This window comes from Vipera berus (genome assembly GCF_964194415.1).
Source record: "Vipera berus genome assembly, chromosome: 1".
In the NCBI taxonomy this organism is placed as follows: domain Eukaryota; kingdom Metazoa; phylum Chordata; class Lepidosauria; order Squamata; family Viperidae; genus Vipera; species Vipera berus.
Window position 1 is genome coordinate 123543182 of NC_138202.1, and position 20088 is coordinate 123563269.

Sequence of the window (20088 nt, forward strand, 5' to 3'; positions counted from 1 at the left end):
TGAATTGTAGAAGGCGAGTGTCAAAAAGTCCCTTGGATGAATTAGGCTAGGTTTCGTATGAGACAAGTGACCAAAAGGGAAATAGTATCTATCATGTTTCTGGAAAGAACTGGCATTTCTCAAGGACTGATCCCAAGCTTGAATGCTAAGAAAGGGAAAAAATGGATTCTTCCTCTACCCTCCCTAATTCCAAATGATCAGTATTTAAATCCTTCCTCTGGCAAAGTCTTTGGTAGGCCAGCTATCACCTGCCCCATAAATCTCAATGCTTCTAGGAGGTGTCACTTGTAAAGGACCTCTTTCTACACATAAGTGCAGTACTACCATTAGGATGACGCAACTGCATTGTAGACTTTTGCTGATTTAACAGTTATAGGTGGCCCTTGTTTAGTGACCACAATTTGGATTAGCAGCTCTTGTTAAGTGAAGTGGTTGCTAAGTGGAAAATCACATGACCACGACTGCTTTCCTTTTTCCCATTCTCCTGCCATTTGGGAGTGGGGGGCACTGTTTTGCAGTGGTTCTCCTCCTATCTCCTGGGCCGCTCGCAGTCGGTGTTGACGGGAGGGCAGAGGTCCGCCCCGAGGCCTCTTGTTTGTGGAGTTCCTCAGGGGTCGGTTCTCTCGCCCCTCCTGTTCAACATCTATATGAAGCCGCTGGGCGAGATCATTCGTGGTTTTGGGGTGGGGTATCATCAGTACGCTGATGATACCCAACTTTTTTTCTCCACCCCAAACCAACCCAGCGATGCCCTCGCCGTGATGTCCCGTTGCCTGGAAGCGGTCCGGGTCTGGATGGGGAGAAACAGGCTTCGTCTCAATCCTGCCAAGACTGAGTGGCTGTGCATACCGGCATCTCGGGTCAACCAGACTATTCCATCTCTAACGATGGGGGGTGAGGTGTTACCCCCCGTTGATAGGGCTCGCAACTTGGGCGTCCTCCTGGATTCGCAGCTCACTTTTGAAGACCATATAGGAGCCGTGACCGGGGGGGGGTTTGCCCAGGTTCGCCTGGTGCGCCAGTTGCGACCCTACCTGGACCAAGATGCCCTACGCACAGTCACTCACGCGCTCGTGACCTCCTGTTTAGACTACTGCAACGCTCTCTACATGGGGCTGCCCTTGAGGACCACCCGGAGGCTTCAGCTGGTGCAGAATGCAGCCACGTGAGTTGTGATGGGGGTTTCCCGATACTCCCATGTAACACCTCTACTCCACGAGCTGCATTGGCTTCCAGTTGCCCTTCGGGTGAGATTCAAGGTGCTGGTGATGACCTATAAAGCCCTAAATGGCGAGGGTTCGGGATATTTGAGGGAACACCTGCTACCAGCATCAAGTTCCCTTCGTCCAGTGCACTCCCACAGGGAGGGTCTCCTCAGGGTGCCGCCAGTTAAAGACTGCCGGCGGGTAACACCCAGGGGTAGGGCCTTCTCAGTGGGTGCGCCTGCCCTGTGGAACCAGCTGCCTGCGGAGCTTAGGACTGCCCTCAACCTCCGTTCATTCCGCCGGGACCTGAAGACCTGGCTCTTCGAGCTCTCTGGCCCAGGTTGAGAATTTTTTAATTTTAATTTTAACTGGGTTTTAATTTTCTCAGGGTTCTATTTAATCTTTTTTAATTTGTTTTAATGTTTGTATTGACTTTCTTTTAAATTCCCTGTAAACCGCCCTGAGTCCTTCGGGAAAGGGCGGTATATAAATCTAAATAAATAAATAAAATAAATAAATTTGGAATGTTCATCCCGGTGCCAGGATAATTAACAAAAAGGGGATTAATGTTTGTAATTACATTAATTGAAGAGGAAGGGATTACAAGAAAATAAGCAGGCACACAGTGGGGAATACACATATAAAAGAATGATTTGGTACCAGCAACCTCAAGTGTGCTGTGCAACAGCCCAGTGTATTCTTGAGAGCAAGGGGGGAGAGGTAAAAACAAAACCCCAAGCAATCTGAGGCAATCTCTCCTGTGCCTGATCCATTCAAGTGTTCTGGTGGTACAGTACTTAAACTGCAGTATTGTGGGCAAACTCTGCCCACAGCTTGGAGTTCGATCCTGACTGGGCTCAAGGTTGACTCAGCCTTTCATCCCTCTGAGGTCCGTAAAATAAGGACCCTGATTGATTGGGACAATATTCAAATAATGCTTATATTGTAAATCATCCAGAGAGTACTGTAAAGCGCTATGGGGAGGTATATAAATCTACATGCTATTGTTATTCTTTTCTCCCCTCCTCGCACAATAGAGACATTGGAGAGGAACGGATTACAAGAGAATAAGCAAGCATTTAATCGGGAATATACCCACATTGTAATCCCTTCCTCCCCAATCTCTGTTCTGCAAGGTCGGGGGAGAGAAGAAAAACCACAGCTCTGGTACAGGATAATACATGCTGAATGTAATGGTGATCACTTGACTGAGGGGATGTTGCAAATATCATAAAGGCAGACATCAGTTGTAAAGTTATTTTTTTTTCAGCACCATTGTAACTGAATGAAGCAATTGGTATGCAAGGTCCGCCTACGTAGGATCTGGAGAACTATAGGCATGGTAATAGGAGGATATTGAGGTATAAGAAACTACACTCTTAAGAAATGTCACCAAACTACAATTCTTCAAAGTATTTTCAATGGGGGAAAGGCGGCGAGCCTAAAACCGGTGCTCTGGAGGGCTCCCGATGTTCCTTCTGAGCGGTCGGGGTTGGTTACAGGCTCGCCGGCCCCTGCCTCTGCTGTTGGGCTCCGGACAGCAGAGAGCCTCTGGCGGCGGGGTCACCCACTTCTGCAGCGCGAAGCGTCGGGAGGGAGACGGCAAGCTGACACCGAGCTTCCCCCCCTTTCACTGTGTGTTGTTTCCCACAGGGCTCGACAGGTTGGGGCCCGGTTGCAGGCTCGCCGCCTTTCCCCGTTCTCACCGGCGACCCCCTATAGAGCTCTGTCACCAACATGGCCGGGCCAGTGGGGGCGCACAGCCGAAGGGGCCAGGAAAAGTGGGGACACAGGCGGCGCAGTTCCGATGGCCAGCACATCCCACAGAGAAGGGCCAGTGACCTTTGCCTGGCCTCAGCCTGACTTTTTTACCCAGCAGCCGATGAAGGGTGGCTGGCGGGCAGGGAGGGAAGGAGGGAGCAGCCGCTGCCCAGCCAGGAAGGGGAGGCACCAGGCCCAGTGGGGGGAGGTGGCCAGCGCGCCCCACAGAGAAGCACCCGCGAGCTTTGCCCAGCCCCGGCCCGACTTTTCTACCCGGCAACTGGCGAAGGGAGGGAACTGTCAGACAATTTTACCAGCTGACCAAATGGGGAGGGAGGGAGGGAAAGGGAAAGTACATGGATGTGGAAGGGAAGGAAAAGAAATAAATGGATGAAAAAGGGAAGGAAAGGAAAGGAAAGGGAAGAGAGAAATGTGAGAGAAAGCAAGGAAGAAGAGCGAGTAGGAAAAAGAGGGGGAAATGTGAGGAAAGAAGGAAAGAGAAAGGAAAGGGTGAAAGGTGAGAGTAAGGAAGGAAGGAAAGAAGGAAGGGACAATGGGAGAGAGGGAAGGAAGGAAGACACCCACCCCAGTCCCACATCCCTACCAGAGACCACAGATTTCCCACCACCACCACAGGCACCCTGCAACCTGAGCGATAAGCTGGCCATGCCCCCCCCCCCAGCCATTGACTTTGCTTGTCAAAAAGTTGCAAAAGGTGATCACATGACCCTGGGACACGGAACATCATAAGTATGAGTCAGTTTCCAAGCATCCGATTGTAAATCACATGACCCTGGGAATGCTGCAACAGTCATAAGCATGAAAAATGGTCATAAGTCACTTTTTTCAGTGCCGTTGTAACTTCGAACAGTCACTAAGCGAATTGTTGTAAGTCAAGGACTACCTGTACTTCATCATTTTTTTCCTTTTTTTTTTTTGCTCAAGTTTTTGACACCTTGCTTGGCGACTGGTGGTACTCGGATAGTGCCTTATCCTAAAAGTGGTACAATGGGTGAAAGGGTTGAAAAGCCCTGACCTGGGATATAACCAGGTCTTCAGAACCTTGCACAAGACTAATACAGATGGAGCTATCTAAATCTCTGGCGGATGCTGTTTCACAGAGCAGGTACTGTCAACTGAGAAAGCGTGATTCACGGTCTTTCTGCTAAATCTGGTGGGGTGGGCAAAAACAATAGTAAAAAGGAGGTCAAGGTTCTGGCAGAAGGGGCATTTCAGTAAGGCATCGCCTCCTGATCTAACGAACTGGGCAGGTCCATATTGAACTAGGCAGTCTTGAAAATAATTGCGCCTTAAGCTTTAGTTCAATATCTCCACCTTAATTTGTGCCTGGAAAGTACTCAATAACTAGTGCAAGCATTTGTCGGTCGGTAGTCTTGATATCAAATTCTACCTCATTTATAATTTCTGAGCATTTTCCCTATTGAGGAGATTACGGTACAAGGATTGTAAACAGGGCATGGGTCACCCTCACTGGCTGGCTCAGAGAAAGATCATAGTTGGAACACTAGACGTATTTGCCAAGCACACTTTTCATCAGAAGTGCCATCTGCTGATTCAGGGACCGTGGAGACCAGTGAATAATCTTAAACTTCAAACTGGCATTCTCTGGGAATACATCCTCAGCCAGAACAGGCTTCATGTATCCACACTGTTCCCTACCAAAAGCATCTGTGCAATAGTGGTGAGCTTTGTGACAGAATGATAAGATGCACCTGATGGTCCCACCATTGGTTTGTTCTGCCTCAACCAGTTATTGTTGCGTTTAGGCAACATTCAGGGTTACTGATTGTTTCCTTGGAGTTAGAAGATAGGAAGCAGTAGAGCATGCTGATGACATCTTTTTGTTAAAGCTCTGCGTGACCTCCAATTGTTTCATGAAGACAGTGTTCAGATAACAAGGGAAACATTTTATAGAACAGCATAAATGTGCACCAAGGAATAAAATTTGCAGTTTCTCAACATGGCCAAACAAAAATGACAATCTCTTAGAATAGTGTGCCCAAGACCGCCCATAAATTTACCATAATCAGTGATAATCAATTTAAGGCACTGAGAGGTCCAAAGGAAATAAACAGATCACACTCCTTCTAGTTCTTGAAGTAGGTTATCTAGTAAAGTGATCAAAAGGGTCTCAGTACCATAGCCCAGATGAAAAGAACTAGAACATAAAGTAAGTAGAAGGCAATGCAACCTGTTAAGTATTAACAGTTATTGTACTTCTACTTTATGTTTCTAAAACCAAATGACTATAGTTTTCTTGATCTCTCCCTCTTCTCCCCCCCTTTTTTTTTTAAAAAAAATACTTTTAAAGGGTAGTCAGATATGGTTTATGATACTTAATCTCTAGCTGCTTTGGGTTTGTCTGTTCACAATATACTTGCCTGGCAGTCCTGTTAAGGAAGGCTCTTGTTATCATGAAGTTCTTGTTATATACAGTGCTTGGCTTGGTAAGTGGTATGCCCTTTGACCTCCGCCTGCTATCACATCCGAGGGCACATTTGCTTGATTCTCCTTTGACTTATTTACAATCTGCCAAGATCTTTTAAGGAAACATAAGTCAATTGGCTCCTGCCTTCCTCTTCTCCGCTGTTTTAGCACAGACAACCTTCCAATTAAGGAAAGGACTCATGACTCTTCAAGTCTGCTTCTTGCTGCCTCCCTCCCTTCTGCAGGAAAGCCGTTGATGAAGCAATAGCTGGATGCTTCCAAGAGTGTTTCAAAGTTAGAGCAACAAGAGCAGCAGCAACATCATTATATAATCAAAATCCCTTCCTTCCTGCTTGGGGTTTCTCCTCTTGAGAAGCACCTGTCATACTGGCTCTTCCTGTTATACTCAAGGGCCAGCTCCTCGCTTTTGTTCAGATGTGTTTGGAATAAAATGTCCAGTGTAGCTGAAGGAGAGAGGCCAGAGGGAGAGCTTAAGAGAGAAAGAGTCAGAATGGGACCGTGAGAGGATGCTACAAATCAGGCATGTCAAACTCACGACATCACGTGACGTTGCACGACGTATCGTGACTTTTTCCCCATTGCTGGCAATGGGGTGGGCACAATTTCAGTATGATGCATCCAGCCCATGGGCCGGCAGTTTGACATGCCTGGTATAAATGATTTTTGCCTCCCATCCTCTTGGATTCCCCCCCCCCCAGGGGTTCTAACAAAGCCAGCTTGTTCTAGGTAGACACCTTCAAACATAGGTCCCAGCTGTCTGGGAGTTACTCATGTTGTATATTTAGAGATGGTCATCTGGGGAAAGAGCTGTTGTGATTTTGGTTAATGAGCAGGTGCTGAGCAGCTACCTGGAAGTGTTAATTGCTGGATGAGAACCAGAAAATTGAAATACCTTCCTTTAGAAGGAGTGGGCTCAAATTTCACAAGATATTTCTTTATTCGGTGCTGGTTGTCGTGGTGCCCATCATGCCAAGGTTTTAGCTTGAGCCCATCTCTTCCTTGACTAAGAAAATAGCTCATTGAAGTCAGGATAATATTTGCATGACTGGATTGGTGCAATGCCTGTAGATTTGTGATAGTGTTCTCAGCAGCAGCGTACAATATGCAATTCCCCTCCCACAAAAATGCTGGTAGTACTCATGTAGATAACAGTTGAAAATATATCTGCTCATTCAGATGTTTGTGAGAAAATAAGGCACTAGTTCAGGGGTAGGCAACCTCGGCTCTTTTATGACTCATGGACTTCAACTCGCAGAATTCCTGAGTCAGCTGACTCAGGAATTCTGAGAGTTGAAGTCCTTGAGTCATAAAAGAGCCGAGGTTGCCTACCCCTGCACTAGTTGAAACAGTTTAATGTTGGTTGTGTTATTGTTAATTGGTATCTTCTGCCTTTTTAAATGGAAGGTTTAATTACTATGATGCAGTGCTTGGTACACTGCTCTGGTTGTTTTAAGAGGAAAAATGATATCCGAGTAAAATGAATAATTTTCAGACATGAAGATGAAGTAACTAACTAGTGTCGTAAAGGCATCTAATTACACTGTTAAAAAAAATCAACACCATTAAATCAGACCAGAATATAATCTTAGCAGGGCATTTGTGTAAAATCAAGAACACAACTTATGAGATAGTTAGAGTCCAGCCCAGCTAGACAAACATTCACAAGTTAATGACAGTTTGAACACTAGATGAAGCAGGCACTTCTGTGTTTTTGTTGGAATAATGGCCCACAGTGAAAGATTTGGTATTTTCTTGGACACTAAAGCTTACATGTAACTATTTAGGACCAGTAGACAAAGATATTGTTGGCCTACTAAAATCATAAACTTCAACAACCAATAAAACTTGCCAGTGACACTAAAATAGCAGTCAACTGTGCTCTTGTACAGGTGGAGCAATGTTGTTTATATGTATTTATTGCCCCTGGCCCCAAACTCCTGTTTAAAAGACTTCTGCCTCCTTTTTTCCCCTCTTCTCCTCCCCCACTTTCCCCCCTGCCCTTCCCTGCCCTCTTTACACAGAATAGCAGAATCTGGGCAATGTCCACGTGATGCACTTCTCAGCCTTTTCCTTTCCCGACATAAATAATAAATAAATAATAAATAAATAATAGGCTGTGTGTGTGGCTGCCTTCCGATCAAAACCACATCTTCCTCTTCTCCTTCCCACCCCATTGCCTTATCAACTGTCAGAGGAAAGATATAGAAGTGAAAGTAGCTGTGGAGCTGCAATTTAAAACCCCTCCAAGCACCACCAACCCCCTTTTTTTTCTAGTTCCATGACTCTGATTTTACAAAAGCAGAAGTGGGAGAGATCCAGGGTTTCAGTCCTGGGTCTCTTGTGAGATATATGTTGCTTGTTTGCCCTGACTCTCTCCTGCAATGTGGTAGGAGATGCACACCTCTATTCTGATAGAGAAACTTGATTTGTAGCTCAGAATTGAAATGAAGGGTCCTTGGTGCTCTCTGTGCTTTGGTGTTTCCTTCTGGACATTTCATTATCCAAACTAGGTAACTTCAGTACAGGGCAATGAATCATCTGCAAGAGAACAACCAAGCTGAGAGTGCACCAAGGACCTCTTCATACCTCTGTTCATTATTATTTATTTATTTATTTATTTATTTATTTATTTATTTATTTATTTATTTATTAGTTGAATTTATATACCACCCTATTCCCGAAGGACTCAGGGCAGTTCACAGGGCAGTTAAAACAGTACAAAAAGAGAATAAAGTGGAATTAAATTAGTACAAGCCCACAATTCATAATAACAATAAAATTAAAATTTTAAAATAAATTTAATATAATTTAATATGATTTAATTAAAATACTTTAAAATTTAAAATCCCTCAGTCCAGGCCAGACAATTCGAACAACCAGGTTTTTAAGTCCCAGCGAAACGAGCGAAGGTTGGGGGCAGTCCGAAGCTCCATCGGCAGTTCGTTCCGAAGGGCGGGCGCACTCACAGAGAACACCCTCCCCCTGGGAATCACCCGCCGGCAGTCTCTAACCGGCGGAACCCTAAGGAGGCCCTCCCTGTGGGCGCGCACAGGACGATGGGAACTTGATGCTGGTAGCAGGTGCTCCCTAAGGTAATCCGGACCCATGCCATTTAGGGCTTTATAGGTCATCACCAGCACCTTGAATCTCACCCGGAGGGCAACTGGAAGCCAATGCAGCTCGCGGAGAAGAGGTGTTACATGAAAGTATCGGGACACTCCCATTACTACTCGCGCGGCTGCATTCTGCACCAGCTGAAGCCTCCGGGTGGTCCTCAAGGGCAGCCCCATGTAGAGAGCATTGCAGTAGTCTAACCGGGAGGTCACGAGCGCATGAGTAACTGTACGTAGGGCATCCCGGTCCAGATAGGGCCGCAACTGGCACACCAGGCGAACCTGGGCAAAAGCCCCCCTGGTCACGGCTCCTATATGATCTTCCAAACTGAGCCATGAATCCAGGAGGACGCCCAAGTTATGAGCCCTATTGACGGGGGGTAACACCTCACCCCCCATCATTAAAGATGGAGAAGAGTGATTCACTCGAGATGCCGATAACGCACAGCCACTCAATCTTGGCAGGATTGAGTCAGAGCCTATTTCTCCCCATCCAAACCCGAACCGCCTCCAGGCAACAGGACATCACGTTGAGGGCATCACTGATTTGGTTCGGGGTGGAAAGAAAAAGTTGGGTATCATCAGCGTACTGATGATACCCCACCCCGAAACCACGAATGATCTCACCCAGCGACTTCATATAGATGTTGAACAGGAGGGGAGAGAGGACCAACCCCTGAGGAACTCCACAAACGAGAGGCCTCGGGGTGGACCTCTGCCCTCCCGTCAACACCGACTGCGAACAGCCCAGGAGGTAGGAGGAGAACCACCGTAAAACAGTGCCCCCCACTCCCAACCCCCTGAGATGTCGCAGCAGGATACCATGGTCGATGGTATCAAAAGCCGCTGAGAGATCTAAAAGGACTAGGACAGAGGAACAACTCCTGTCCCGAGCCCGCCAGAGATCATTCATCAGCACGACCAATGCCGTCTCCGTGCTGTACCCGGGCCTGAAACCCGATTGGTACGGGTCCAGATAATCAGTTTCCTCCAGGAACAGAGGAAGCTGATGCGCTACCACACTCTCAACAACCTTCGCAAGAAAGCGGAGGTTGGAGACCGGACGATAGTTATTCAAAATGGCTGGGTCCAGGGCAGGCTTCTTGAGAAGGGGTCTCACCACCGCCTCCTTCAAGGCGGCAGGAAAGACACCCTCACTCAAAGAGGCAGATATCACTGCCTGGAACCAGCCTCGTGTCTCCTCCTGAGCTGAATAAACCAGCCAGGAGGGGCACGGGTCCAATAAACAGGTGGTAGAGCTCAGCCTCCCCATAATCCTGTCCACCTCCTTGGGAGTCACAGGATCAAACTCAGTCCAGATAGTACTACTCTCAAGACCGCTTGATTCCTCCCCGTCAGACTGCCTAGTCAAGAGTCCAAACCGGTCCGAATCTGAGCAATTTTGTCCACCAGATGCTGGCTAAACTCCTCGGCCCGCCCCTGTAAGGGCTCCTCCCTCACCTGATTAAGGAGGGAACGAGTTACCCTAAACAGGGCGGCCGGGCGATTATCTGCGGACGCATTGAGGGCCGCGAAGTAATTAGACTTCGCCGTCCTCATCGCCGCGAGACCTAATAAAAGATCTTAGTCGCAATCGGTCAGATTCAGATCGGCTGGATCTCCAACAGCTCTCCAGACTCCGTCTCCGATGCTTCATCTCCCGTAGCTCCACAGAAAACCATGGAGCCCATCGAGATCTGCGCCGGGTCAGGGGTCGCAAGGGTACAACACGGTCAAGTGCCTCGGTGGTGGCCCTCTCCCAAGCCTCCACCAAGGCATCGGCCGGGCTGTGAGTGAGGGAGATAGGTATAGACCCAAGTGCCATCTGGAACCGTTCTGGATCCATCAGGCGCCTGGGGCGGAACCACCTGGTCGGCTCTGCAGCCCAGTAGCGAGGGGTAGCGTATCGGAAGACCAGCCGTAGGAGGTGATGATCGGACCATGACAGGGGGACAATTATGGTGACCTTTTATGGGTCACCTCTCATAGTTTGACGAAACCTTCCCTAGGCTGCTACAGAAAGCTTCCCTCTGCTCTGTCAACATGGGCATCAATCTCTCTCTGTGCCTTCTACCTTCTTTTCCCAATCCCTGTTTTAATTTCCACTGCTGATCTTTTCCTCTTAGATCAGGAATACTCTGAAAATAGTCCTCGGAGAAGAATGGATAGAAGACTTCTCCATTTTGTTTTGTCTCTGGAGCCCTCTCCAACTACAGTTCTAAGAATTGGTACCTTTTAAAAAAATAATAATTATGAGCAATATATGGAAATTAGTTGGAGCCCTATGATTCATTTTACAATTTTTTCTTTCTTTATTAGAAGAAAGTTGCTTAAACCTGAAAAAGCCTACAGTGTCTGTTAAGGTCCCTTCCAGTTAACATACTCCCACCCTCAATGGCCCACTTCCATAAAAGGAAACTCGGCCCCAAGCACCAAAAGGTTGGCTGTTGTTATCATCAAATTACATCTGCAAAATAAGACATGTGTATGTCTGTAATATATATGTTTTTCATTTTCTTCAAAAGAGGATGATACGGTGGGACTCCTTATGGAGCAAACTTCTAATTAGCTTGGTTAGATGCCATACCTGACTCCACATTCAAGTGGGGAGGGAAAGGTATGTATATAGTGGAATCATAGAACAGTGCTTGAATTCCCGCTTTCCCCCCCCCCTCTTGTCATACAGAGAGTCATTCAGGAAGAGAAAGTGACACTGGAAGCTATCCTGTGTACTCACAAACATTGGTAAGGGATTTCTTTTTCCCTTTTCTTGATAGGTTGCAGACAAAGGGGAATGTTGGGGAACTTTAAAATGTGTGTCTACTAAGTAAAATCCCAGCACAAAATTGATGTTACCAGTTCAGGTGTGTTCAGGACAAATGCACGCACAGGTGGAAATTAACCTTTTCCTTGGAATAACGTGCTCTACACAGGTTTTATTGGGGATTATGCCTGTAGATGTGGCATTGCAATCATGATGGAAGTGAATAAGATGGGCATCCTGTGCTTTCCATAGTTAAATGTGTCTCCTCTTGACAGGGATCACAGTGGAGGCAACACAGCCCTGCGGCGATGGTATGGCTCCTGCAGAGTCTATGGAAGCAGCTTTGATGACATTCCTGAACTGACAGAGTAGGTGACCTTTGATTTCTGCTCCCCGCTTGGTGAGGATGGATACAAAACATGCTGGGCTTACAGTGTGAAGACAACTCCCCTTCTCAGCTAGAATTTTTTGGGGGATTGCGTTAGAAAGATAATAGTATAGTCTCGAGAGCGATGGGGAATGATGGCCCTCTCCTCCTGTTCATCTAAATATTATAAGATGACTCACCTTATTGTTTTGTGCTCATCTGAATAGTATAAGACGACCCAGTATTGGCTCTCGGGTGTCCCTTTCAGCTTGTGACCATAAACATGCTGTTCCTTTTCAGTCCCCTCACAGACAAGGAGACTATAGTGGTTGGGCGCCTGAACTTCAAGGCTCTCCTCACTCCAGGTCACACTTTGGGGCACATGGTCTATGTCTTGGATGGGAAACCGTTTGAAAGTCCTAGCTCTCTCTTCTCAGGAGACCTCCTCTTTCTCTCTGGCTGTGGTAAGTTTCCAGCTGAAGGAGGAAGCCAACTTGGCTTCCTGGTACTGCTACCTCAGCCTCGTTGACTATTCCTTGGGAATTAATGTGATATTTGCCTCTGTTGGCCATTAGAGGGCATCAGACACCTCTGCAAGCATCTGGAACGGACTCTCAGTAGCTAAAAAAAAATGGAAGCCTAGACCTTCCTCTCCGAAATCATGCAGTGACTCTGGCTGAAGGTGGGAACAAATTTAAGGGGAGGAAAGGCATCAGTAGACACAGTATCTGAAGAGGAAACCAACTTGTTATATTGAAATACAGCCATGGAAGTCTCCCTCGTGTCATTCCTCTTCGCTGAATAAATTTGTTCCTTGTGCTGTCTAGGTCGGATCTTTGAAGGCACACCAGAAACAATGCTAGCTTCATTAGACATAGCAGCTGACTTGCCTGAAGATACCCTACTTTGGCCAGGTAGACTATACATCACCATTTTGTTCTGTGTTTCAGCTCCCTTTTTCCCCAGTTTCCGGACTTAGAATAAAAAGCCACATCCTCGCCCCCTTGGAGTGCCTCCCTCCCTGAGCCTCACTGTATTACCTTTGGGAATCCTCCCTGGGCCTTACCAGGCTTCCCTTCTACCCTTCCCAAGCCTTCCCTCACCTCCCTCGCACCTTCATGCACTGTATTCTATTCTGGCAGTACCTACCTGCCGGTCTGCTTGCAAACCACCTGGGCCTTGCAACTTCCTGCCAGCTTCTCCACGGACTTGGTCATGGGAAACTGGCAGGAAGTTGCCTCACCTAATAATTGTGGGATTCGGCTAATATCAGCAACTGGGACTGCAAGGACTGCCATTGCTAAGCAATGTGGTCGTGCTTTATAACTACATCCCGTCGTTGTGTTGGAAATTCCCAGCCCAATTGCTATCATAAGTTGAGAACTACCTGTATGGAAGGAAAGTCCACCTGAATGAAGTTCCATCACTGATCCAGGGATGGATCTAAAATCATATTAAAAAATGCCTTGATGTTGTCCCGAGAATTCCGCTAGCACAGTCTACATCAGCGGTGTCACAACTGCCGGCCCACGGGCTGGTTGCATCACATGGAGGCCGCACCCAGCCCGGCTCCGGCAATGCAAAAAAAGTCACGATACGACATGTCACGTGACGCGGCAAGTTTGACACCCGCGGTCTGCATGATTCTCAAAGAAAAACAGTTGTTTGGGAATCAGAAATTAAGCAGCTTGAAATACAGAATGGCAGAGATGTGGAGAGACCCTGGATGACTAAACCGTGATGACTGTTCATCCTCTTTCCTTAGGGCACGAGTATGCATTTGACTGCCTAATGTTTGCAAGCCTCCATGAGGCAGAGAACCCCTTTCTAAAACAGAAGCTCCAGTGGGTGAACCAACAGCGGCTTGAAAAGAGAAGCACAGTAAGGAGTGGCTCTGTTTGTATGCATGGGATGTTTCTCTCATGTTAGGGGATCCATCCATCGCCCCAGATAAAACCTGGAGTGGAAGGAGATGAGAAGTCATTGGGGTTTGTAACTTCTTTAAGAATGAAATATTTCAGCAGCTCATATATTTTCCCTTTCCCCCTTTAGTTGCCATGTAGCGCTCAGGTAATCCTCATTTAAAGAACACAATTGGGACCAGCAACCCAGATCCTTAAACTATATATCATGTAACCATGACGGGCTTATTATCGTTCCCACTTGGCTGTTTAAGCAAATGACAGTCGTTAAGCGAGACATCACGTGACCACAAATTGCTATTTCACTGATGGCTACTCCATTGACTCTACTTAATCAAAAACTGTTTGTGAAATGTGCAAATGGCAATCATGGAATGCTGCGTTGGTCAGAGATACACGCTGGTTGCGAAGTGTCCAATTCTTTGGTCATGTAACTGTCCAGACACTGCAGTAGTCAGTGTGAGAATTGATGATAGTTACTTTTCAATGGCATTGTAACTTTGTATAGTCACTAAACAGAGCAGTCCTTAAGCAAGGACACTTTCCCCAGATTGTTGTTGTTGTTAGCTGCGAAGTCGTGTCCGACCCATCGCGACCCCATGGACAACATTCCTCCAGGCCCTCCTGTCCTCCACCATCCTCTGGAGTCCATCCAAGCTCACGCCTACTGCTTCAGTGACTCCATCCAGCCACCTCATTCTCTGTCGTCCCCTTCTTCTATTGCCCTCGATCTTTCCCAGCATTAGGCTCTTCTCCAGTGAGTCCTTCCTTCTCATTAGGTGGCCAAAGTATTTGAGTTTTAGCTTCAGGATCTGGCCTTCTAAAGAGCAGTCAGGATTGATCTCCTCTAGGACTGACCGGTTTGATCGCCTTGCAGTCCAAGGGACTCGCAGGAGTCTTCTCCAGCACCATAGTTCAAAGGCCTCAATTCTTTGGCGCTCAGCCTTTCTTATGGTCCAACTTTCACTGCCATACATTGCAACTGGGAAGACCATAGCCTTGACTATACGCACTTTTGTTGACAGGGTGATGTCTCTGCTTTTTAGTGTGCTGTCTAGATTTGCCATGGCTTTCCTTCCCAGGAGCAAGCGTCTTTTAATTTCTTGGCTACAGTCCCCATCTGCAGTGATCTTGGAGCCCAGGAAAACAAAATCTGTCACTACCTCCATTTCTTCCCCATCTATTTGCCAGGAATTGAGAGGGCCAGATGCCATGATCTTGGTTTTCTTAATGTTAAGTTTCAACCCAAGTTTTGCACTCTCCTTCTTCACCCGCAACAAGAGGCTCTTTAGTTCTTCTTCACTTTCTGCCCCAGATTAGCATTTAATAAATTAGGGGCAATGCAGTCATCAGGTCAAAGCAGCTTGAGCAGTGCTGTTTTGTGGCTATGTTAGCAGAACATTGCATGTCTGCTTATGCCGTACCTAAGGAGCAGGCAATTCATTTTCCCAAAGGGCCACATGAGAAACGGACTTTTGTGGAGGCCGCTGCCTCCCCTCCCACCTCCCCACCCTCAGTGGTGCTGCCACTCCAACACTGCCAATGCTGATCTCTTGCTGCTGACCCCCACAGGCTGGACAGGGACTGCCCATGGATGTGGCCTGTGGGCTATAAAATGCCCAGGTCTGCTGTACCCCTTTTCTTTCTTATATTCTAGAGAATCAGGGAGGTATTCTTAAAAAAATGCTTTAGTCTCTTTTGTTTAGATATAGCTCTTGCATGTTTCTATCGTGGTTATCTTCCTTATTCTCGAAGATGTATCTGCTGCTGGGTTTTTTTCCCATTCAGAATAAGTAACCCACTCATTCTCTATCCCCCACAGTGTCCTTCCACCATTGGTGAAGAAAAGCAGTATAATCCTTTCTTACGGACTCATTGCCAGGAGATTCAGGAAGCCATGGGCCTCCAACGCCAAAGGGATGAGGACTGGGGCACCTTTCGGGCCCGGGTACTGAAGGAAGTGCGACTACGAAAGGATGTCTTCAAAGCAGACCTTTAAGTAGAGAATCCAGTTCAAAGTAGGGCCTGAATTAGGCATCTGCAAGGACCAGTGCAGACACAAAATGGATTCTGTCATACTGAAAAACACTCAACTTGGATACTGATCTTTACCACAACGTGAAGGGAATGGTTTGGGCCTTTACTTGATCTTTTCCTTCAAAAACTTGGATTCCAGTGCTATTTATCCATTTACTATGATAATTGGGATCACAACTTCTCAGGAAGGGTCTCACCTCAGTGGAAGACAGAGCAGATTTTTTTGAAAACCCAACATGCATCACCAATGCCTGCATGCTGTCCTTCTGCAGGAAGGGTTTGGTATAGTACATAGCAAAGTGAGGCTGAAACAGTTTTGTGAGTTTAAGCAAAGTCTTGCAATTTACCGCAAGAGTGACTTCTCATATTTCCATTAGAGACTAATCCACATGTGGGAACTGAGGCTATTTTTTGTCTTCCAGTTGTTGACTGGCACTTGAGAAGGAAGTTTGGCCTTCCCCCCCTTCTTCCTTTGCCAAACCTTTTCTTAAGTACCAAAGCATCTTGCAACTCGTGTATGTTCACGGAAGTTTGTTACTATATAATTTTGTTCCACTTTCCCCTCTTTTAATAGAACTGAGAAGATTGACATAACACCCTACCACTAGACCATGCACCGATTTCTTGAAAGGAAATGTCCAGGCTCAGATCAAGCATGTCAATGTTAATAAAAAGTGTCTCAGAGCTCACTATTCATAAAACCGCAGGCCAAGAATTGCTCAAATTCCTGAGAGGACAGGAGAATGGAAGTTGGAAGCTACTGCTGGTCTTTCAGCCTTCTTTCCAGTGGATCCCATGCAAGTTGCTTGCAGAAGATTGTGTAGGCCAACTTTGTGGTATTTAATTCAAGTTTCTCAGGATTATTATCTTGAAGTTGGTATTTGTGTCACTGTAAATAATTATAGTTATTGCTATTTATAATTGAACTGAGCGAAGTGTTTGAAAGAGATGCTTTGTAACATCCAACAATGTGAGCAAAGGACTTCACATTGGATCATTAAAGCAGCCTTGTCTTTTTCCAAGCTTGTGCAGCTGCTTTGAAAGTAATCCCTGAGCCAAGTGGTTAAATCCACACTTCCATGATTTTTGCACTTGCAAAGTACCTTCGGTGAATGCTTTGCACAGCCAAGTATAATTTAATTCCAATTTGGTACAGCACAAAGTTTTTATCAGACCAGTTTTTTAATCTTGAATGAAATAGGAAATAGTCTTATATCATTTGCAATTCTATTTTGTTTGGAGTAAGAGATTTGTAAGCTATACCTTTCAGTTTGGCCTTTTTTATCAGAGTCTATAAACATTGCATTCTGGAACAGAAATATGGAACACTTGATTTGTATGTATTACTGAGAAATGTTTGCCAAATGTTGACGTTTTATGATACCACTAAAATGAAATATCGACAATTTATAATGCTGTATCTTGTCTGCTGAATCTCAGGGAAAATATTTTTAGAGTCCTTCAAAATTGAATAGTGACTTTTAAACCAATCATATTGTGAAATTGGCATCTACACAACTTTGTCTAAAGGGGAATAACATCAGAGGGGCTGAAGGCTAACTTGTGGAAGTTATACGTTGGAAATAAAGTGACTATGGAAGGACAATGGCCTTCTCCACACTGTTGCAATCAGCCTTTCAATACTACGTAGATTTGTAGTAGTAGCTTTTTCTCCAGCGTTTACCCTATTCTTAAATTACCAGAGCAGAAGGGGAGTCTCCAACCATGTAGATTTAGAGTCTGTTTAGGACTACCTTAAGGAGCCCTCTTCACCCTATGTATGATCAACACATGGAACATGTGGCTGCTGAAAGAGATGGTGACTATCACTTTAGGCCAGGGGTCTTCAAACTTGGCCCTTTTATGACTTGTGGTCTTCAACTCCCAGAATTCCTCAGCCAGCGTGCCTGGCTGAGGAATTCTGGGAGTTGAAGTCCACAAGTCATAAAAGGGCCAAGTTTGAAGACCCCTGCTTTAGGCAGTTCCTTGCAAAAGCAAATCTGTGGCTGTTGGTCACAAATGATGTAGACCTTCTTTAGATTCAGAAGCAATTTGCTTTAGAAAATCAGCTGTTGGGAGAGCAACAGTGGGAATATGAATTGTTGCCTTCAGATCTTGTTTCTAGACTTAGCAGAGGCACGGCATTGAAAGAAAGTTGTTCAGCCCGATTAAAATGGGTATTTTCTCAGGTACAGGTGGATTTGACTATTGAGGTTCTTTTTTTTTAACCAAATTATAGCTGAAAAATGAAATCTGGAACTATACTAAAACAATCACACTGCCATTTGACTCCACAATATTTATTTTGACATATAAAATTGATTTTTATGGTCATGCTGCCATTAAGGAACGGGCTTCTTAATATTTTTTGAACATAAGATAAATCACAGTGAGAGTAAATTAGTTTCATAATATGGACTAATTGAGAATTCAAGTAGTAGTCTTCCTTCCCCAGGCTGAGGAAGAATATTTTTTTGCTGAGTGTGCAGTTGAGTAATAGGTTTCCTTGGGTTTTGGTTTAATGTATTTGCAAACTCAGCTGTTTTGAAGCCATAGTTGTCTAGGACAATTTAAAACAAAAGTCAGATGAGCAGCAACCAGCAATCACAACATCAGAGGGCCTTATTGAATTAATAAGGTTGCAATGTCTATGTATGTGTTGCAATCCTTTGCAATTCTCAGTGGGAGGCCACATAAAACATTTTAGCCATTGCAATTGAAAGAAAGTCTATCTTAAGAAGAAAGTCTTAACAAAACCAGCCTTCCTCTTCCTCCGTAAAAGAAAGTAATGGTATTACTCTCCCTCTGTTTCTTTAGCAAAATGAGTCAAAAGATGTGTTTCTGCTTTTGTGCTGTTGTAAGTTACTACTGTTATGAATAGTCATTGTTTCTTAAAGATACAAATGCTATATTTACAATAATAACAAATGATTAAGGTGGTGATTTGGGATTTCCTCTTATTTAATTTTGCTTATTTAATATCAGTTACAAGAGAAAAAAATGTACAAGTGGGGAAGACTTTTGATTTTTTTTAACTATTAAGGGCTAAGGGCCAACCTCTCTCGCCTCCAGAGAGATCTTTTTTCTTTTCAACTGTGGCAAATCTTCAGTTGAAAGGGGATGTGGAATTATCCTGTCTCGATTACTGGAAAATAAATATGGACCTTATTTGTTGAATCGTCTAGTAGCTGGAGCTAGCTGGGAATACCTCTCAAATGAGACGGATGTGAAAAGAAAATAGAAAAGACATAGCTCAGGTAGAAGAAAATTTAAGAGAAGAACATGAACGTGGGAGAAAGATGCTAATTGATATTTGACATCCTTAATGGATAACTCATATTTCTTATTTTCTTGCTTTGACTATCTAAATCAGAACTGAAGATGCAAGGAAACTTTGCTTTTATTTATAGTTTTATATTCCTAGTTTTAATAGGAGAGTTGGAAAGGGAGGTTTGCTTGTTTTGTTTGTTGATGTTTTGTAAATGAGGGGGCTAGAAGATAATACAGAAAGTTGTGGATCCCTAAATAGATGTTTTACATTGCCACTTTAAGGCCAAACCTTTCACATCATTTAACCAAGCATCTTTCTGTGCTTGTTTTTTCTGTAAAGTTGAAGGAAATAACTCTACAAAACCTTACTAGGTTCCTGTATTGTTGATATAAACTTCTCATGCAATATTGATCTTGAATTGGACAATTGTAAGAGTTGCTCTCATGTTACTGGGCAAGGAGAAGACTGCAGGGAACATGATATCTGTCTTCATCTTTCTGAATGACTCTTGTATAGAAAACGGGAAAGAATTGTTCCAGAAGGCAAGACGAGGAACGGCACATTAAAATTACAAGGAAGTAGATTTTCATTGGGCATCAGAAAAAAGAAATCCCCATGATAAGAGCTGTTCAACAGTAGGGACAGGCGACATTTGAAGGTAATTAAATTTTCTTTGCTGAAGAGGTTTAAACAAGATGGAGGGCCATCTTCAGTAAAGTTGTAGTAATAATTCTTGCAGTAGGTATGGAGATGCAATTGAAGAGCTCAAAAACCACTTCCACTTTTTACATTCCATGATTCCATGTACAAATGTACATTCACACAAATGTACAAATGCTCACAGACACAACCATGTATATTTGAAGGCCAGTTTGCTGTAGTTGTTAAGGCATCAGGCTAGGAACAGGCCAGCTGGGTAACTTTGGGCCAATCATCCGCAATCCAGAAAGAAAAAAATAGGAATAAAGTTTTCACTACTGACAGAAGCTGTCATGCTCTAGTTTATAAAAGTACATTTCTGACCCAAACACTATTAACTGTCAACACCTGGTTATATAAAAAGGACAATAAATAATACATTCTTTAATCTTATGGTACACAAAATCTGAATATTACCTTTATTGCAGCTGAAATGAAATGCAACTTTATTTTGCTATTTTATGTAAGGTCCCTGTGGAT

At 44.9% G+C, this 20088-nt stretch overlaps 1 protein-coding gene across 1 annotated transcript in view; it reads left to right on the forward strand.

Annotated features, from left to right (window-relative positions):
- The window catches only part of PNKD (PNKD metallo-beta-lactamase domain containing), a 32864-nt gene extending 15808 nt beyond the window's left edge, over positions 1 to 17056 (forward strand). Inside the window, exons 4-9 of the mRNA XM_081312522.1 lie at positions 11235 to 11293; positions 11588 to 11680; positions 11980 to 12143; positions 12507 to 12593; positions 13445 to 13560; positions 15424 to 17056. Coding sequence (XP_081168648.1) covers positions 11235 to 11293; positions 11588 to 11680; positions 11980 to 12143; positions 12507 to 12593; positions 13445 to 13560; positions 15424 to 15600 — 696 coding nt within the window. The 3' untranslated portion in view covers positions 15601 to 17056. The remainder of the gene's footprint in view (positions 1 to 11234; positions 11294 to 11587; positions 11681 to 11979; positions 12144 to 12506; positions 12594 to 13444; positions 13561 to 15423) is intronic.
- The last annotated feature ends 3032 nt before the right edge of the window (positions 17057 to 20088 follow it).